Raw genomic sequence first — 22,592 nt, forward strand, 5'->3', positions numbered from 1 at the left:
GTAACATAGTCAAAATTCAGAATTCATTTATTCATTGCTTGAACACGTAATATAATATTCTGTACAACTTATACCAAATTACTATAAATACGGTATTAATGAACTAATCGAACAATATTATCGTAAGCAGTTTATCGCTAAGCAACGATTCGAGTGGATTGTCCAAGATTCGAACAATTGGAAAGAAGATTTGGACCGCAGCACTTGTTTGAGGACGTGCTGGGAAAACAAAGTCGTTTGTGAGGACTTTTAGGGGTTACGATATCGGTACGATAGTATATCGTAGGGAGAATCATTTCTTAATACATATTTTATCGGTCAACATTGTGATCGCAGACAGTTTGTTGAAAAAAATATCTGGAAATTTATTAAAAAATAATAATAAAGTCGGAATACCACCATGTCTTTAAAATTATTATACTTTTAATAATTAATCCTTGTCACACAGTTTTCAGAATTTGACCTTGTTGCATCAGCATCTGAAAGTACATAATGTATCAAATTTTTTCCGAAAATGCACTAATAAAAACATTTTTGGATTAAAAATACACATTTGTTTACAATCGTAACATGTAAAAATCATTTATCAAGTGTAGCAAATTGAACGAAGTGAGGTACAGTCCTGTGAATTCGCTCGAATACGGATTTAGTCAAGTTCCCTCTAATCTTATCTATTATCAGGTGTTTGCTTGCTTTTATAAAGGGGTGGACTTATAACTAATCTTCTGAAAAGGACAAAGTAAGGACAGGTTGCTTTTCTTTCTATATTACCTTATACCTATTGTTGCTAGTCAATGAGTGAAAAGTAATTTAAGTTCGAATATGCTGCAAACATAAATAACCTAATTATTAATGTGTCACAAAAATTGATAAACCTTTTCAATATTAAGTCATATTAATTCGTTTAACAATTATTTTAATATCATAATATTCTTTTACTTACGCTTGTCAAAATAAAGGAACTCGATGAAAAAAATTGCTGTAGACGAAATAAATAAATAAATAAAATAAAATTCTCCATTCAAATACTTATCATAATATTTATAGGAAAATCGCAATTTCACCTTTACCATTGATTGCACAACCTTTAAGGGCTGATTATACTTCGAAATCGGCGGAAAGGCCAACCCGCCAAATTTGAATTTCCGTACCTCGAATAGAAAGAAATAGCAATATAAATTTCCGCGTACATGATAGAGATGGCGCTATAATTTTGAATGTAAAAATGTGACTGACGATTTCAGTTACTTACATATTTTGACGCTTCAAAAGGAATCGTTGGCTTTGGAATAATTTTGAATTGAAAATACGCTTTGGCTCGCCTTTTGTGCAATCAATATTCAATGTTGGCGCGGTCGTTTGAATTTCTTCGGTTCTAAATCTTTTTTTTTTTTTTAATAATCGTACATTATGATTTGCATGCTATTTTTCGGTCTTTAAAATAGCAAATTTATCAGAAGTCTGAAATGGAATGCGTCTTTGACTGTAAGTTTATAATCAACTAGCGGTCCGCCCCGGCTTCGCCCGTGGTACCTACATGTTTAAACTATCCTATCTCTCAAGTTGAATCGAACTGCACATGGTGTGCGAATTTTATTATAATCGGTTTAGTGGTTTAGGAGTCCATTGAGGACAAACATTGTGAAACGAGATTTATATATGTACATATATTAAGGGTGTATTCCGTTATGCACTGCGACCACTGTAAGGTGTGACGTCAATTCAGTATACTGTGAAGCCGTTCCTTTATAGCCAGTTATACTGGTTAGTGGTTACGATTTAAAACGGAACGCAATCCAGTATACTGTCAGCCGCATTTTTTGACGCAGCATTCAAATGAGTGTATTAAAGTTTTCTAGAACATAAAAATAAACTGTTTTGGAGTACTGTCCAATTAAAAATATTTTAATTAATATTAATTGTAAATTGAATTTATAATATAATAAAAGTAAGTACTTTTTCATAAAAAAGAATAAAAAAGAACTTTCAGCTCGTATTGAACATTTTCAACCCAGTCTAATAAAGTTAATTTTTGCAATTCTTCCATTGTTTTATTTATTAATCCAAACTAATTACAGAACTTTAAAATTTTCTGATTATACTGTAGCTTTGTATAAGACGTTATAGGCACTCGAGTGGTTTTGACTGATCATATTACTTGCTCTGTGGACTGATCACGTGATCAAAGTACTGCGAGTACCTTACCTCGAAAACGCCAGTGCTCACAGTAGAATATGGCGGCGATTAATGACGTCATAAATTTCCCTAGGGTACTGCGGCAGTATACTGGCAGTCCATAACGGAACGAATTTTTCTACAGTGATAGCACTGTGCAGTGTTTGCAGTGCATAACGGAAGACACCCTTAATAATTAAAATAATCTTTCATTTTTTCCCCTATGAAAAATTTTCGATCACTCTCTCATTTTTTAATGCTTTTTTGATAATATTATGTGTTCCGTTTGACGTCCGTAGTCCATTTTGAGAGAGTCCATCGCCTTTTTCCCCGTAGTCGCTAGATGATAATATATATATAAAGTCGATAGACTTTTGATGCGACATCTGTGATTGCATAACAAAAACAATACAAATTACAAACTATAATTTGTTAGTACAGTGACATCTGTGAAATTGTAAAATTAAAATTATAAGTTTTAATCTGCCATCTAGCGGAAATTATTATAAATAAAATAAGGGTTGCATGATTTGAAATAAGCGCCATCTATGATAACTCTAGACAGTCTCTGTAGACTACGTTATACAGATTGAATAGCCTGCCATCTATGTGTAAAGCTGTGAAATATTTAAATTAAAATAAAATATGATTGATCTGCCATCTAGCGGAAAAACTTGTAAATAAAATAAGGGTTGCATGATTTGAAATAAACGCCATCTGTGATAATAAGAATATAACTTTTCAAATTCTTCGTATTGAATAGCCCGCCATCTATGTAAAACTAAAAATGACATACTCAAGTTGTTTTAAAAATATACAAAGATGTGAATCATAGATGGCATTAGTAGTATTACACATACAGAAAAATTGCATGTAAACAAAAAGATAGGAACACGGTAGGAATTGTGGTAGGAATCTAAATATTTATGTTTTATTACAAAAGTTTCAACATAATTATTTAACGATAATAATTTTCCAATTTGTAACCATCATGTTGTAAATATTATGTGTATTTTGTGAATGCAAAAATGTATAGGTATTTAATATTTAAATAGGTATTAAGGTATATTATTATGTATTATTTTATCTTTGACCTGTGTATTCTCTATTAACTATTTAGTATTTTGTAATCTGTGGTAGTACTTTCTATTTTTTAAGAATAATAACAAAACTGAACAAAACCAAAATTAATTATTTAAAATGATGAATTAGTATAAAATCTTAAAATATTACTTCTTTGGAAGGTACGTACCTACCTACCTACTACCTTTTATTAGATAGATCTTTTCAGTTATTTATTTTAAAGTCATGAAGTACCTAAGTACCTATGTAGGTAAGTACATATTATTTTACAATACATAAGTGCTCAGTTTGACTAAGTTTTAGAACTCTCGACGGATAGGTATGAAAACGAAACTTAAAAGTACGCATTTTTATTCGTGCATAATGAATTATAAACAAATAATAATAACTAAGTAATACCTAAAATTGTTTTTGAGATAATCAATAGCCTACTTATAAGCCATTAAGTATTAAACTGTACAAAAACAAGAAATTCAAGAGAAAATTAATAATTTCCTCAATTAAATTGAAAGATTATAACCATTAGTGATAAACTGATCGTAATCCGATAAAGCTTATAAAGTTTTTAGTGTAATAATTACTTCAAATTCCTTCCAGTATAAAATTAGGATGCCATGATTACGCACACGTATGCACCATGATGCTACACACACAACAATGGGATCAATGAGGAATCAGGAATGAATGAAATGATAAATAAAAATTTAGTACGCCTCGGGCTCTCAAGGGGGATGGACGTGTTGTCGTTTTAATATTTCACGCCGAAATACGTTATCGGATTTAGGTGATAGGATGTCATAGTGTTTGTGTTGTTTTTGTTTGTGTATGTCTATAGTGATGTGTGTTGAAAGATATGTGTTTAAAATTATACTTGTAATGAGTGTTTCTATAGGAAAAGTTACAAATGGAGGTAAGGCTCTTGTTTTGATTTATCTTTTGGTGTTTCAATTACCTCTAGAAACTCGGAGACGAAAGAAATTAATTAATTATAATAGTATTATCATAAGCTTCTCTGTTCCGTTCGGGAGCTTTTATTCAATCCTTGTTTTAATTGAACATTTTACAATTTTGGAGCATTTTTAATTTTTATAAGAAAACTAGCTTACCGCCCGCGGCTTCGCCCGCTTTGTCTAAAACCTAATAAATTATATACTAAAACCTTCCTCTTGAATCACTCTAAGTATCTATTAAAAAAAATCGCATCAAGATCTGCTGCGTAGTTTTAAAGATTTAAGCATACAAAGGGACATAGGGACAGAGAAAGCGACTTTGTTATATACTATGTAGTGATGATTTGCAACTAGGGCATGCAGAACCGGATCCGGTTCCAAGTTTTTGAAACCCGGTTCCAAATCGAGCTCAGAACCGGGTAGAACCGGGTTACCCGGTTCTTTTATAATACTTCGGAAAAAATACGAAATTTAACAAAAGTAACTGTAAAAGTACCTGATAGGCCTTTATTTTACGCGGCTTGTGTCTTATTTTATTAAATTAATAAAGAAACAAAATTTCAATACTTCTCTTTATTTATCAGTCTTATAAAAGTACCTTGGCCCTTAGGGCCGATTTTTCAATGCTTGGATAAAACTTATTCGTCGAATAATGTATAAAACTACCCTTTTAAAAACGTATTCCAATTGCCCGTATTTGACAGTTTACGTGACATTTTAATATTATCGTGTAATACTCTATTGGACGGATAAGTTTTATCCAAGCATTGAAAAATCGGCCCTTAGTCAAACGTCAGTATCGCCGAGGAATAGAAATTGCTAACGCTAATTATTGACATAAGCTCATGATATTTTGGTAATGGTTCGGTCACACTACCAACGACGATGACGACCACGACCAAAATTCAGATCTTGCCAAAATTTATTCAAAATAAAATACATATTTAAATCTCCCGTCATTACGGTACTCGGAAAAAAATTAATTCGAGGTCAATTAATAAAAAAAAAATTTTTTTTTGCGATTTTTGCCGAGACGGTAAGTTTATCATACAATCACCTGGAACCAAAATTGTACATCATAAAATTATCTATAAAAAAGGTTAAATACATTTTTTTCTAGGAGCTACCGTTTCTACGAAACACCTATTTTTTTATCCATTGATCTCGAAAAAATTTTTTTAATTGTGTTTTGCACAATTTATTTAATTTCGACTGGATGAAAATTTTGTTCGTGGTCGTCGTCGTCGTTGGTAGTGTGACCGAATCCTTAGGCAAAACATCATACGCTTATGTCAATTTGTATCGATAGCGTATTCTATTCCTTAGCGTTTTGACGGTTGTCTCGGCGCTCTTGTTATCATAATATCACATAAAAACATGAAAAGTACCCAGCTGTAGGTTTTGAGTCCCATGCGAATGTCGAAATTTTCGAAAATTTTCAGCATTTACGGCTGTATCTTTTGATGCGTTGGCTTGTGAGTTCGACTTTTTCACATAAAAGGGACCGAAGACTTGAGTATTCGATATAAATTTCAGCTTGATACCAAAAACAAAAACATGACTGGATCATTAAATATGAATCAGTAAAATTAACAGCTTTTCAAATTCACGAGAAATCTAATAAAAATATTTCTGTAGCCTAATTTTTGTCATTTTCGAAGCCTAATTTTTTTTGGTAATACAACCGTAGGAAACTTATAGAATCTAAGGTTAGACAACCAATCGGAGCCACGTTTGAGGCGTGGCACGAAAATTCGCGATGCACGTGAGTCTGACGTTGCCAGATACAATAAATTTGTTAAAATAATGCAGCAAAATATAAATAATACTTTATATTTTAATATTTTGGTCGGAACCGGGAGAACCGGGTTTCATACTATTCAGACCCGGTTCTCAAGATCATCAAAAAACCCGGGTTTACCCGGGTTTTTCGGAACCGGGTAAACCCGGGTGCATGCCCTATTTGCAACGCTGTTGTTGATTAGTCCATAAATTTATATATGTTCATGGAAAACAAATATTTACCTATTTATGCTTATCAATCTTACAATTGCTTGTTAGTTGCTTAGGTTCATTTTCATTATAATTTTTCTTTATTAGGTAGGTACCTAGGTACCTAATATTTTTACTCCAATGATTTAACCACAGATCACAGAAACTAAAGGGATTTAACATTATTTATTGTCTTAAATCATACAAAAACGCGTAATTTAGCTACACAGGTATTTCCATGTACACAAGTGGTAGGTACCAAATGCTATGCTTAAAAAATAAAGTATCATCCTACCTAAGTAGGTACCTATTATCATAATAATATGGAACTGTAGACCACACAGACAGGGCTCATACGTACGCGTACGTACCTATGTACCACAAAAATTTACAGTCAAAACCACCCTAGGTTAATATTCGTGATCTACAGAGTGGTTGGCGAACGATGATTTTTTATTACTATTAATTTTCTGAAAATAAGTAAATGAAACGGTTAACAAATGAACACTTTTCTCATAATTTTTAACGACCAAATCCCCAACGACACCTGTTGCCAATATTTTTGGGTGGTAAGATCAAAAAATCAATCAATTTGTGTGTATCATTTTCTGAATAGTCGCTTAAATTATTAACACCTACAACCATGCAGGATTAAAAAACGATAACCAGGGTAGTTAGGTATTTGATGTTGTTAAAAATTTGTATGTTTAATTGTTCCAGGTTCAGAAGAAACGACGGAAAAAGAAACGCGGCCGGAGTACATCCATCCAGACGGTCTACTTAACTTTGACCCCTACCTCTCGGACTTCAAGCACGATGTCGGAGAGGATGATTACATCCCCATACCTGAAAACGACGAAACGACAGACGGCCGGCCGATATTCCTCCTAGAACCAAAGAACTCCTACGTGTTGCGAACAAAACCAGCGACCCTCCTGTGCAGGGCTGCCAACGCGCTCCAAGTCTACTTCAAATGTAACGACGTTAGGGTTGAGAAAACAGTGCAATTGGAACACGTGGACCCGCATAATGGAGTCAGGGTTGTCGAGGCTGAGTTAAATGTGACGAGGAATGAGATTGACGATTATTTCGGCGGGAAATTCGGGTGCGAGTGTTACGCGTGGAATAGCAAAGGCAGGATACGGAGCCAGGCTGCGTTTATTGAGTATGCCTGTGAGTATTTATCTTCTTGAATACAAATTAATGCTCTAAAATCTAAATTGTTATTAAAAACTCATGTTACTTTTAATGCATACCGAAATTATCAAACTATGAAACTAATTAACCTTCGTACTATTCTTAATCTGACCTTGTAATCGGATCAAATACTAACCTGAACCTATCCTGTATAATAGTTACCCAGTAAACTTCATAGCTACCTACTATAGAGAGGCATTTCAAAAGTTGGTTAACAGTAACGAACAGTCATTATAATATTATCTTTTAAACCGCAATATTAACTATATCTAACGTGCTATATAACCTTAATTTACAAAGTATAGGTATACACTTAATCCCCAATCACATCGCACTATAAATCGAGATTAAAATCAATTTAAAACAATCCCGCCTTCATCCCACGTATTTTATGTACATATTGAGAACACTAACATACAGAAAGGGAGCAAAAAAAGACAATTATGCTATTGTCTATGCCAAGTAACAATGAATATTAAAAGGGCAAGTTTTTCTTAGACGCTACCTACTGAGTTGCTATTGATAGAAAGTTATTTTTAACCATCTGAGACTAATGTGTTAATGACATTCTTTGTTATGTCTTTTATTGTTGCTACTGTTAAGTGTTATAGAGATTTTGTGACTGGTTTTAAACAAAAAAGTTCAACTGTGTTTAGTAGTACGACATTACGAATACATATATAATATTATTTCAACGATTGAAACAATTCTAACGATACCTTATAAATGAAACCCTGGTCAAAGGAAATTCCCATGGGAATGAAATGTTCACCTGGGTTAAAATTAGCCGAGCTATCACTTTAATGTACCTCCTAACTATCCAGACACAAAACGATACATAATATTATAGTTAATCACACACACGATCCTACTTAAAATCACTCGGGTTAAATGTGAAAGAAAGACAAACAAACACACATTCGCATTTATTATATAAGTTGTATACGTAGTAGGGTAATTGCGCTGGTTTGCCGTCCAGTTTCGGTTTTCGTCCATTTGACTGACCTGCTACAATCACGTGCGTGAAACTTGAATACAAACCTACCTTCCCGCGCAAGTTTGCACTTTTTACGTTCCATAATGTGTAAGCAACAGTACTATCAACATGAAAATTTGATTTGACAAGAAGAGAGTTCAAAAAATTAACGTAAAAGTGACCGCTTCCCATCCGTGCCTTGCAGATGTCATCGCGCGAGAGAAAAATTTGCCGGCGAGAAAAGTTCATGGTAAGTTAAATCACTGTTTTAGCTAGTTTACGTAATGTTTTTGGTACGTATGTTTAGATATTAGCCTATTAAACGCAATTAGAAGTGTTTATTATACTTTTTTTATAATATTCTTCGAAAAATTAAGTGGACGGATACTAGGTTACCAAATTCTCAAAATATTTGGTTTTCGTCCAAGTGGACGAAAACTCAAACAGCTACGTGAATATTTGTTAGGTTCTTTTTACTGTATCGGACCTTTAAAATACTGAATAGTTTCTCCCGAAGTGATCTTTATTGCTATTAGTTTAGATTTTTTGGTTTCCGTCCACTGCTTTGACAGTGCAGCCAAAATAAAAAAATATTTAAAGAAGTGGACGAAAACTAAATTTAGCTTTAAACGTTTTAGTTTTCGTCCATGAATGAGTATTGGAGTGGACAAAAATTAAAAATAGCTATTCTTTTGCATTACTTTTCGTCTTTTTTACGTATTGAAAAGTTTTATATTCAGTATCTTCCTTATAAATAATAATTGGTGAGGGCCAGAGTGCTGTAGGTACCTAATATTGTCATTCATTCAGTCATGTATCATTCTCCTTATGTGAAGTAGAGTCAATTATTCGTAGCATAAATGGGGGTAGGTCAGACATAATACACTGTATTTTTCTTGATTATCATTCACTTGAGTATCATCTTTTATTCTAGGTCTGTTTTGCCAATGCAATATTTTTTTATTCTACTTACTCAACGTATTCTAAGAAAGATCTTATTGTTTTTAGATGGCCTCGAAGGAGTCTAAGAAAGCTAGAAAAAAAAACGCTACGTACACTGAAGAATCTTTAATAAAGGCATCAGTAAGACAATAATGCATAGTTCAGTAAGGTATAGTATAGTTTATTTTAGTAGCTAAAACGTATTATTATGGCTGTGTTTAATATAGTACGTTTCATTTGATAAACAAAGTATTAGAATGAATATTTCTGTTTTTTGATGTAATTTCTCAGTCCTATAATTATTACTTTATTCATTTACATTGTAAGTAACGCATTCCTTTCTTCATTACGAATGATTAAACAGTCATCACTAACGCATATAAAGACTGCCAAGTGCTACATAGATCTCAGTGTTGACTAGTTATATTGATTATTATTAGTAAAACTAAACCTGTAAGGTAGTGAGAAATTGTGATGTTGATTAAATAAAAGTATATATTTACCTGTAATTGGTTTTTAACTTAATAATTGACCTACCCTCCTTTTTCTACACGGTGGTCGAAAACTAGCTTACACTAGGACGAAAACCAGTTTTTTTGGACGAAAACTAGCATATACCCTACTTTTGCAGAAAATAATTTAAATAAAAAGATACATCAAAATGATTTATTTTCACTTAATATCATCTTAAAGAAGACTATATAAGGACTAAATAAAAATATTATATGTTTAAGGAAGGGTGCTCCAAAATATTTATTTCGCATCACAAAGTTGGCAACTCCCATAACTGGACGAAAACCAGCGCAATCACCCTATATTATTATTAGTCTGTGATATAAGTAAGGATCTAGTTGAAGAAGAATAAATTTATATGTACCTTTCGAGAAAGTATAAAATACAAAATGCAAAATACAATAATATGGCTGAATGGGAGCTTCACTTCGATTTAAATCACTGCCAGTCAAGACAGCTCAGTCCGGCCTACGTGATTAGTAATTAAGTTCTCTTTTGTTTCATATGTATTTTTGTTTGATTTCGTATAAAAGGATTTGTTTTGTAAAATATTGAAGAATTTTGTATATGCGTTTGTACTAACATAGACCGTACATATTTAACAACTTTCAAGACGAATGTTGTTTCATTTACGGTTTATGTTTTTTTTTGGATTATCAAATGTATTATGGTTTTTATGTATTCAACTGTCCGGCAAAAGCGTAGCGATTGCGAAAATGTTCATTATGTTAAAAATAGATTTAAATGCTGCTTAAAATTAATCCGAGAGCTAAAACAATATTTTTGTGTGTAGTTTAATTAATCACAATGTTTAAACGAGGTCAATCGCGGTTGACATTTTAGACGAAGTAAATACATTCGCCCCATACCCCAAAAGAGGACATGGGCCATAATTTCTTAATAAACACATAGCAACTCGAAGTAAAAATCAGTCCTACATCCCCTTTATGATAAAAAGAGGGGTCTTTGTAAGAAAAGAAAAGAAACTTGATTCTTCGAGCAGCTGCGATCCTCATCTCTTAATGAGATCAATATCTATACGAAATCTTTTATTACGGCGGATTATGTATCTTGTTACTTAAAACGGATTTAAAGCGCTTTAATTTATAGGACAATGAAAAACAATAGAATCGAAATAGGTGAGAAGGTCTACTTAGTTCAAACCAAAGTTTTATCTTTCTATAGAATTCTGGAGAAGTCTCATTAATTATGTCATCATCATCATCGTCATCGTCTTATCATTTATCACTGACCATAAACAAATTCCTTTAACTTTATTCTGTCCCATATTGGAAACAGATTGTAGCCCTTCTGAACTTCGACTATAGCCGCCTTGGATACGCTAATCTCGACTGAGTTTTGATAAGTAGGTAAATTATTATAAATACACAGATAAGTATTATAAAATCCATGCAAAAATAAACTATAAAATAACGTATTTACAAATAAACACCACGTTGCCCGCAAATCAAACCCTTTTAAACTCGTTTAAAATCCGTTAAATCAACAATATTATCCTTATTAGTGTAACTTGATTCTGCAGCTGCGCGATCACGTCCTATACAATGCAAAGATCACTATCAGGATCGTATAGGCGTGAAATTCGATACATATCTCTTTCATTATTAACGAAAATTTTGTATGAAGCTTGTTTGCATGTGTATGGGATTCGCAAGATTTCTTAGGAAGCATTATTTAGCCTACTTTTTCTGGAATCGATTGATTTGTCCAGTGTTGCTACTGCATAAGTAATCTATGATCTTTACGGTTTAAACAATTTCTATGGATATTAAGTACCTACAATTGGATTACCTGTATTGTTGTTGAAACGCAACATTTGTCAGAATGCCGTTCTCTCAAGAAGAATCAGCAACAATCTCGATGGTTACTATTTCTCGGTAATTTTGCGTATAATAAATAATAATACATATAGCTGCATAGATAGCTGTGTAAATATTGACTACTTTTTGTATAATATTGATTTAAAAAATTAACCTTTTTTTTTGTAAGTGTTAAAACCGCAGTTGCACTTCTTTTAGAAAATGTAGTTTCCTAGTATCAGTATTCAGTATCATCATAGTAAAAGTTTTAAAACTTTCAACTGCTACATATCAAGCTTTCCAATTACAAGAAGCTTATGCATATAATGCATATAAATGAATATTGTAAGCAATCAATATTAAAGATCTTACGCCTTACGGTACTTTATAAGTTTATAACAGGGGGTTGGTTTGGCGGTTAAACCTGTATTACGAGTTAACTGTGACTCGATAATTTTATTAAAATATGCATTTATGAAGCTTGGGATATACTAATGCCTTTTATGGTGGGTTGATTAAAAATTGTATTTTTGATGGGATAAAGCTCTCTCTCTCTCTCTTTTTCTTCTTGTCGCTGACCAAGACCAAGTTGAACGGAAATAATTTTTGGTGATCTTAAGTTTATGACGGACGTCCCACGGCTAAAACGAACTGTTTCTTATATCCTGACTCTAGAAGGCGATATTGTTGCTATAATTCAGTGACGGTTTTAATCGATTTATCAAATAAATATTACTATAGTATACTTACGAATACTATAACGTGTCCAAAATAAAACTCTGCGTGGTAAAGCCATTAAGAAGATTATAACCTCAAAAACACACAAGCAAAGTTTCGGAATAAGATGGCTAAAACACTGTCTTAAAATTTTAGCCGTTACTTAAAACAACCCCTAGTAGGGTGAGACGGAACCATTAAATGAAGGAAACATGATTTCCGCTCGTTAAATCGAGCACTTTGCTGGTTGATGGATGTTCCGAGTCACCAGTCGGGGTTCCGCTATTTTGGATGTCGACTAAAAAATAGTGATGCTATTATATCTTAAGTGGATATTAGAAATTGTTAGAAAAGGTTTTCAGTCAATCGATAACAATAAATTAAATTGAAATGGGAATGGAAAGGTATACAATTGAAAATCCTCTGTTTTTTCCGCCTGTTGATGCTACATTTGCAAGCGTTGGAGCAGATTTAACAAAACCGTTTTAGATAGATTACTAATTACTATCTATCGCTATTGGTGTTATACATAAAAATGACCCCAGAATGTTAAGAGCCGTAGCACTAGTACACCTTTAGTATTCTATGGTAGCGCGCGAAAAGCATAAGCTGAAGACTACTATTAGAAAATAATCATCATAAGAATGACGTTGACTGCATGCTATCTATACTCCGTATACTAGATCCCATTAAAATTGAACTCTATCCCACAGACATAAAGAAGCAATTCGTGCAGTACCCTCAATCACTGACCCTGGAAGCTGGCAGACAAGCCACCTTCCGCTGCATACCACCACCAGCGGCTCCTCCAGCCACTATAAAGTGGATGAGGAATAACGTCCCGGTGGATGCAACTGATGAAATGTTGGTACTGCCGAAGGTTAAATTACAGGTAAGAGATTAATTAGTTCGCGTATTTCACGTTTATGTGTGAACGCTTTTCTACATACACATTTCACTCCCTTAAGTAACAAAGAGCTCTATGTTCTTAGAAATTCGATACTCGTAATTTTCGTAAAACGGCTTATATGGTTTTTTCCCTGGAATTAATTTAAAGATGTGCGAAGTGTTATAACTTATAATATATTATTATTATTATTGAAAAGATATAGCTTTTATTGTAACTGCCCCGGTTAATGACAATTACCATACTAAAAAGCAGAGTCTTCGACCAGCTTAACTCTGGGTAAAAAAATATATTAATCCCCAAAAATTTCATCACAATATCGGCATTCTGTTAGTTGATAATTGTATGTGCTTTATTAACACCAAACCTTTTATTAATAAACTAAAGATATTCTACATGCTTTTCATATTTTCATAAAGACAATTCTCAATTTTCCATTAAAGCAGTCTATATCTACAGGATATGGCGAACTACACGTGTATAGCGGAAAACATCGCCGGCCGAAGGGAGTCAGACACGGCTGTTTTGTCTGTCTACGGTAAGTTTTCATAACTCCAGCTATTGTGTATGACAATGTAAGCTGTTGTTTTTAATACTGTGCTGTTTTTGCGTTCGTTCGTTCATTGGTATTGTGATTGAAATAAAGATATAAGATGCATTTGCGATGTAGGGATCCGGGTGTAATTAAAATTGGCTATGGTTGAAGTTATAAATTTTTAACATTGCCAAAATGGGATTTTCGGTCTTGCTGAATGTATATCATTATTTTGATTTGAAATTAATTTACTCGTACTATGTCTGTATTGCTAAAAGATGCCTTTGCCTAAAATGATTGATCAATCTTAAAATAATATCCAAGACTTAAATATATAAATTCACAGCAGCCTAATCCGATTCAAAGCTGAAGTACTCACAAATATGCTAAATACATTTTCTTAGAAACATGATCAAAAGGTTAACAAATTTTCAAAGTTTAAGGGCCGATTTTTCAATGCTTGGATAAAACTTATCCGTCCAATAAAGTATTACACGATAATATTAAAATGTCACGTAAACTGTCAAATATGGGCAACTAGATTTCCGCCCGCGGCTTCGCCCGCGTTTTCAAAGGAAAACCCGCATAGTTCCCGTTCCCGTGGGATTTCCGGGATAAAATCTATCCTATGTGTTAATCCAAGTTACCCTCTATATGTGTGCTAAATTTCATTGTAATCAGTTCAGTAGTTTTTACGTGAAAGAGTAACAAACATCCATACATCCATACATCCATACTTACAAACTTTCGCCTTTATAATAGTATTAAGAAAGATTAGAATACGTTTTTAAAATGGTAGTTTTATACATTATTCGACGAATAAGTTTTATCCAAGCATTAAAAAATCGGCCCTTAATACAGTAAACTATCAAAAGAACACGGTTTTAGAAAGTTCTTTATACACAGTAAACGGGGGCTGGTCAGAATGGTCTCCCTGGGTACCATGTCGGTGTGGTGCCCAGAGCAGTGGCAGACGACGGACCAGGGTCTGTTCGGAGCCAGCACCTGCTAATGGTGGAGCTCCATGTAGAGGGCCAGCTTCGCAGAACGATGATGACTGTGTTAGGTGTCAGAATGGTGAGGAACATTTGATGGTTGTTTTTTCAGGATTGATGATCTCTCTGTTTGACAAAAGTTTTTTGCATGCTCCCCGCTAAAAAAAAGGAATTGTGAATGTTAATTCGATTTATGTTTTAGTCAGGTAATAAGTAATTATAAGAATATTATAAACTGTAGAATGTATTTCGTTTCCAAAACAAATTGAATTATAAGTAGGTAATGTGGTGTGAAAATATAAAATGTGCAGCCAAATATTAAATTCTTTAGGATGATACAAATATGTACTCCTATGCTTATCCACAAGACAGTAGTCTATAAGATTATTAATTCATTAAGGCTTGCTTATAATAACCCCGAAAGCCTATTTAAAACTTATAGATGTAAACTTTCTAACTTTATCTGTCACTCTACAGATTGATAGACATTATCAGAAGCTTCATGGAAATCGAAAAGTTATCAAACCTATATTGCCCTAGATTTGAATCAAAAGGTCTATCTCTAGGATCCTGGTCACCCTGGAGTGCCTGGTCCTCTTGTGGGGAGGATTGTGTGCGAGTTAGACGGAGACAATGTATGGGGTCCTGTACGGGGTCCACATTGCAACACGCCGCGTGTGTGGATGGGTTGTGTTCTAGTTCTATACGTGAGTATTCTTATTAGCTTCATCTGAATGTTTGTATGTATCGACTTCTTTTGATGCGATTTTTGATCCAGCAAAATTCAAATTTTGTACTATATTGATTTATTTAACATTAACTGCCATAATAAAGTATTGACATAAAATTAAAAATAAGTTGAAAATATATTTTACTCCAAATTGTTGCATAATTTAATTCGTATATGAAACGGTTTGAGATTTTTTTTCGAAGAGAGTCATTGCAGGTATTGCATACATAGATATATTCTATATTATTTTTATAACTATTTGCCCATGATTGGTATTTAAATTACAGGGATTTAAAATAAACAGTATAAAATTCTCCTACAAGTTTTTAGTTGAACAAGAAAACTTCTAAGTACCTATTCAACAATTATGCGAGTTTATTATACTGCATATGAAGTGCAATAATTAATTATTCATACTGTGGGAATGGAAAACCATTATACCTTCCCGCGCATTTCTAAGATAATAGCCAATTAAGAGTCGGTGTGAAAAACTAAGGCGCGGGACATATACAAGCGGCGCGGCGCGCATCGGGCGCACCGCGGGCGCGCTGTTGGCGTCCGAAAATGATATTTATATAGAGTGGTTAAATGCATTTTCTTCATGCATAATTTAGTAAAATTATGTTTTTTGTGCTAAAAGAGATTTGAAAGTAACGTTAATTTGAAAGTAACGATTTTGTTTTGATAATTCCTTGTAAGTAAATAGCGAGGATAACCCCACGATTGCAAATATATCTTTGTTGGAAATGTTGGAATTTACTTGGAAAATTTTATAGTACTTTTAAAGTAATTTTAAAGTAGTACTGGTGTAATGATGGAAGAAAAGAAGGTTAAAATAACACAAAATTTATATTGTACTAGCGGTCCGCCCCGGCTTCGCCCGTGGTACATATTTCGCAATAAAAGGTAGCCTATGTTCTTTCTCAGGGTCTAAAGATTATCTGTGCCAAATTTCATCAAAATCGGTCCAGTACCTAGTTTATGCGTGAAAACCATACATACATACATACAAACCTTTCCTCTTTATAATATTAGTATAGATAAAATATGGTTTTCAAACACAGGTTTACATTTAAACCATATAAATCTTATCATTAAAATCTCAGTTCAAAAGTATTTACAGTACTGATCATTCCACAATATTATTACAATTACAAATAAATAAAAAACACAATCAAAATCAGGATTATCTTTATTTCTGACATTGTAAATACATGGGAACTTTCATTATGCTCTTCTTCATTTTCACTTTCCCTACTGCCATCACCTGTGTAAATCATTTCATCGATTAATTCAATTCACCTTTAAAAACAAAACGAAGAAGGGTATGTAATAGCAGCTCTATATAATTCCACACAGAGAGAACACATTTTTGACTGACAGGCTACCGTCTCCTATAGACCGGGAGATACTGACACAAAATTTCGAGTCATTTGTAACAGGATGGCGGTTCTACAGGGGTCTTAGTACGCAATGACAAAAAGAAAAACGATGGTGTGAACGCTGGTACCGGCGGCTTAGTCGCGTGGGCGTTAGTCGAACTCGTCGGAAAAATAGCGAAGTCAAACGATTTGTAACACAAAAATTTTAGAATTTACCGATAGCCCATAAAAAAGAAGTAGGCGGTAGTGTCATGCCATACTTTTCCGGTGTGACTTACAGCCCGCCATACCGACGCGAATGTGTTGATTTAAAAAAAACAATTCAACCATTTGTACCAGGCTAACTTTTGCACAGGTAACCATCGTCGTGCAGCCATTTACGAAAATCGCCATGCCATACTTTTCGGACGATTCCAAATGGTCGCCATACCGCCGAAAATCTGCAAATTTTTTTTTGTAAAAATTGTAATTGTAACTCGAAATTTTGTGTCAGTATCTCCCGGTCTACTACCACCCGATTTGTTTTTGATTGTGTATGACCGTGAATTGACCTCTATTTGGATGCGATGGGGGAAGCGCGCCTGCGGTACGCCTGCGGTACGCCCGCGGCGCAACCGTGGCGTGCCGCCTCGTCGCCTTTCCAAAATTCTTTCATACAAAATGTATAAGAAGGACGTGGTGCAAAACAGATTCAAGAGGTGCGCTTATGGCACGCCCGCGCCCGCGCCGCTTGTGTTTGACCCGCGCCTAAAAAGCACGTTAGAGCTTTTAATTAGAATAATAGTAACGGTTGTTGTATTTTCTACTTTTTTCTGTTTTTCCCACACTCAACTATTTTATAAAAAAGAGCGTGTGTGCCGACCACATGTGTCAGGAGTGAAACTTCTTTGGCAAGATTCGAAGATAGCAAAATCGTCGCCTTACTCCGTGACGGTATTGCCATAACGCGACCTTGAAATTATACTCTCAACGCACCTAAAAAAGTTTCACTTCAAAATTCCTAGAGTATTTACTTAAAAAAATACACTTCTTGGACAGGACTTTACCTTAATAAGGTAGTTTAACAGACTTTCTAAACATGATGAAACGTTTCACTGTTACGAATTGAAGTATATTGATCAGAATACACATTGATATAGCTATATTTTCATATATTTTTAGATCTATACAAGAACAACCTTACTCTCTATGTGGGCATCGGGATCACGGTGGCCATGTTAGCAGCGGGTGCCGTCATTTTATATGTATGGTGTAAATATAGGAACAGGCCGGGATACATAGCTGCAAGAACCGGTAAGATTTTAATATGTATGTGTTTGTGGTTAATTACTTTTAAGAGTTAATGTTTTCCTTGATGATTTGTCACTTGTTCTCGAATAAGTTTCGCGATAACATTTAATGAATAAAGATAAGTAATTGGCTGTTTTAATGGTTAAAATCTGTATTGTAAGCTTAAAGTTAATGTTCGTTAATTATAACCTTACCTGTAGACTGAGTTTAGTTATCCTGAAATAACAATTAACGTATACGGGTGTCTTACAGGGTTCTATAGTGGGCCCATTGTTATTTCTGATTCATGTTAACGATTCACAGATATAATTAATAACACAAAATTATTAATTAACCAAATTGTCTTAGATACTCTTTTAAATGATTAGTTAGTAATTGATAAAATTTATTACGAATATTACTTACATTATATATGAAAATATACAGGTATGCCCAAAACATATTCTCGAGATAAAGGCAGTACGGGGCCGGACTTAACGCGCACTTGCAACGAGTATTGGATGCAAGCTCCAGACAATCAGTATGATATGCCTCAAGTGAGGAACAGGTGAGATTATATCCCAGGAAAGAATAATTATGATTAGAATTATTTTTGGTTTTATTAAAGATTTTATTTAAATTAGTTTTATTATTTCATGAAATATGAACGTTTTCTGTTATCAATTGTTTAAGTTAAGATTCTGTTTGTTTTGCAAAATTCGGTTTTATACAAACCATCATAAGTAGTTTAATAAGTAATAACATGGTTTAAATCGCCCGCGGCTCTTATCAGTTTTTCAGATAATACTTTTGGCAAAGCTCACGCCATAGGTTGATGAATTTTAATAATAAATTGGAAGCACATAATATGTTAATATTAATTGAAGCTAACATGTTAACGTCATTTTTTATGTCTAGTAAAGCGCGTCACACACGGTGAAGATACTATAATATTTAATAGTATCTTCACCGTGTGTGACGCGCTTTACCCTTGTAACGATCTCTTTCTTTAAGTCTTTATCTAAAACCGGTTCCACTTGTCCAGCTATTCGTCCCCATTCGGTAATCGAACCCACTCTAGTAACCACTATGAGATGAAGCCCTACAGCCCCTCAGGGGACTCCGCTTCCAGCTGCTATACTAATTGTAAGTGATACTGTTCTGTGGTTTTGTCTTGTGTTGTGTTTTCTATAGCGTCTTGATCTTTTTTTTATTTAAGATGTCCTTAATATTTTTAATGTTAAGTAAAAATTAAGTAATCGTTTTTGATTTTTTTTTAAATTCATTTTTTGAGTTTGTATGCAATATTTAACAACCTTTTAACTTATAAGTTATTGTTTATTAGCCGTAGCGTAGCCTTCATCTAAATACCTAATGCAATAGATTAATTAAAAAAAAAATTTCACTGATTTCTACAATATTATGTCTACTTTACATTATGAAATTTGCATACATAGTTATCATAAGAATTTAATAACGTAATTATTTCTACCACTGTCATTATTTTGCTCTATAATTATGCCCTATTATGTTTCCCTATCTAATTCCACATTTCACCCCGTAGCACGAACAATGACGTCACACTCGAGCGAATGCTCGCAGCTCGCGGAATTAGTGACGTCATCACGCTCGCCGTCAAAGGTCGACGTCGCTGTCAGCTTGCCGCCCGGCGCTGATACTTACCGCGATAGAATATGTCTCACTATTGTTAAATAAATAAATAATAAAAATAAATTAAAGTTTTTTGAAGTGAAAACTTCTTTAGCGGCGTTGAGCACTTTTTCTGTAATGGGTATAAAATCTTAAACTCGCGTCAGGACACGTGACCTGATCGAAAAAGCGTAAGACCGATACCATTCCAAAATATCAAACATGCTCAACGTTAATAATCAAGTTTTCACTTCTGCCGGCACTCCCGGAGTGCAACCCGTCTTTTTTTTTATTGTCTTCGAATGTTCACATGTTGTTGAATTGTGTTTTTAGTATGCCCGATAGACATGGTTCCGTTGAAATTGTATGGAGATAGGTATTTGTGTTTAAGTTTTCAGGTGTAAGACAAATTGAACGGAAAATAGCGGAATATACTTTTTTTGTATAAATAGCCAAATTGCTTCATGTAAGTTCACCAATAATGCGTATTTGGTTCAGTTTATGAACACAATGATGTAGTAAATATACTTATTAATAGAAAATCACTTAACAATTCAGTTTTTTTATTTACTAACATTAAATATAAACTAACATTTAATATGTTGTCCGAAAATGAAATAGGTAAACGATATAAATAAATGATAGATAGAGTACAACACATACAATATACAGCGATAAGAATATTTAAAAAAAAATGAAATTACATAACCATACAAAATTCTTGGTCAGTCTTGTATATTGATGTTAGCTTCTAAAAAACTGAAACTTAAAAATATGTTAAAAGTATAAATGAATCGAACATCTAGATTTCTAAGACGAATTCGTTGTAAATGGATACACTTAAAATATAGATTCAAGTATACTGCCAAACTGCATATTATTTATTAGCCTTTTTCACATTTTCTGTGAACTTGATGTGTTAGTATGAAAGAGAAGATTAAATAATAGTTTTCTTTTGTTCTGTATGTCTGAACTTCTGTTGCATTTAAATAGTGTAATAAATAATATATTGTATCATTTGCATTATATTATTATCATCGACAAGGCATTTGTAAAGATTGTTCATCCTATTCGTAAATCACAACATTTAATTTTATTTACTAATTTATTGTTACTTATAAACTAACTTTATTTAAATTGTTTTAGTTTTAATTTGGGATAATTCATTGAATTGTAAATTAAGACGCTTTTCGCTTACCTAATATAAAATGTTTTTCACGCAGTTAATTTCTTTAAGACTGAAAAAATGAGCTGATGCCAATTAAATGTTTTGTCTTATATACAAATATTGTTCTTTGTAGTGATTTTGTACATAATGTATTTAAACCTGTGATATATTTTATATGAAATAAATGTGTACAAAGAAAAACTTTTGTTTATTTTTTAAACCTTCATCCCTTATGTAGTAATCTAAGTATTTGTTATGTTATATATCTGGTTGTTTATGAACATAATTTAATCTCATAATATAGGAATCATAACACGTGGAGTTGACAAATATTATGTAGGCTTATTTGGGCATATAAGATGTCTGTAATGAAATGAGTTTCTTTTTTTCTGGACACTCGAAACATTCGATAAGTTGGAATTTTTTTTATGCCTAGGACATTATTATAATTATTATAATCATTTTTATAGTAAGTATAGGTAACCTGGATATACCTGGGTATGAAACCACGAAAAAGATAATTAAGAAATGTAGAATTAATTTGATACATGCAAACAGAAAATTAGTACACGACTGTTCAAGGTAACTGCATATCAAATTTCATCCAAATCGGTTGAGTAGTTTTAGCATGATTGAGCAACAAACTTACACTATCAGTATTAAATTACTGCTCTGAATGTGGAGCAAAAACTTATATTAAAAGTATAGAATTACATTTTTCTCTGAGTGAAATAATTGACAGGGACATTCCCACGTATTAAAAAAAAGTCCCATGTCCCCTAGTGGGGTAAGGGGCAGATGCATCTAGATACATCTGTTTCACTGATCGATTTTCTTTAGGGACAAGTAGGTGATCAGCCGTCTGTGTCCTACCAGACTTAGACATTTTTTTTTCGTCTCCACCGGGAATCGAACCCAGGACCCCTGGGTACTACGCACACTCGTCAACCACTGTACCAAGGAGGTGGTCTGGTGCGGTGGTGGTGGTCCCACGTAATAAGACAATGTTAAAAAAAAAAAAACTTTAGCTAAATAAGTATAAAAATAAATCAAAATTCAAACTCAAAAAAATTAAGTATTTTTTTGTGTAAGTTCTATTTCGAAAGAAGTCTCGAAATATAACACCAATAAGTATTTGACGTAACCCCATAAATCAAGTAGCTTATCAAAAATATCGTTACGATATCGTAACCAGAACATCCGATCCTTGACCTAACGAGCGTCAAGTGTGAGTGAAAATAAAATGCATTACAGTCATTAAATCCGACCACCCAATAAATGTAATCTCAAACCTTTGAGTCTGTATAAGTCATCGGGGAGACGTTTATACGATACGATGAGTCGTGTGTCGGATGATAATATGGTAGTGTGAAATAACTGGTGTAAACAAAATTTTTTTATGTGACCGTGTGCATGTGATATTTTAATAGAGAACTATGTAACCGAGAAATATCTTGAAAAAAAATTAGGCATGCAAAAAAAAATCTATATAAATCTTGTAAGTACTAAAGCTCCGCCTATGATCTCCATTTCGCCATCATACATGACGATTGAATATCGTATAATGTACAAAACGATATCGTGTCGTATA

At 33.4% G+C, this 22,592-nt stretch overlaps 1 protein-coding gene and 1 long non-coding RNA gene across 2 annotated transcripts; one reads left to right on the forward strand and one right to left on the reverse strand.

The window, feature by feature from the left end:
* The first annotated feature begins 3,979 nt into the window (after positions 1-3,979).
* Positions 3,980-21,111, forward strand: LOC149484335 (netrin receptor unc-5-like). The gene is made up of 10 exons (XM_089700455.1): positions 3,980-4,168; positions 6,921-7,373; positions 13,079-13,257; positions 13,732-13,810; positions 14,714-14,884; positions 15,369-15,509; positions 18,076-18,207; positions 18,631-18,751; positions 19,229-19,329; positions 19,748-21,111. The coding sequence occupies exons 1-10, from the start codon at positions 4,084-4,086 to the stop codon at positions 19,897-19,899; spliced, it is 1,614 nt and encodes a 537-aa protein (XP_089556581.1). The 5' UTR covers positions 3,980-4,083; the 3' UTR covers positions 19,900-21,111.
* On the reverse strand, positions 4,558-5,117 carry LOC149484336 (uncharacterized). The gene is made up of 2 exons (XR_016316233.1): positions 5,001-5,117; positions 4,558-4,813 (listed from the first exon to the last, which is right to left on the reverse strand). It is a non-coding gene; the product is annotated as an uncharacterized LOC149484336 (long non-coding RNA).
* Positions 21,112-22,592: the final 1,481 nt, after the last annotated feature.

Source organism: Colias philodice, chromosome 11 (assembly GCF_061535455.1).
Source record: "Colias philodice isolate Cphi_HAF_F1 chromosome 11, ilColPhil1 Martin Lab GWU primary, whole genome shotgun sequence".
Classification (NCBI taxonomy): Eukaryota; Metazoa; Arthropoda; class Insecta; order Lepidoptera; family Pieridae; genus Colias; species Colias philodice.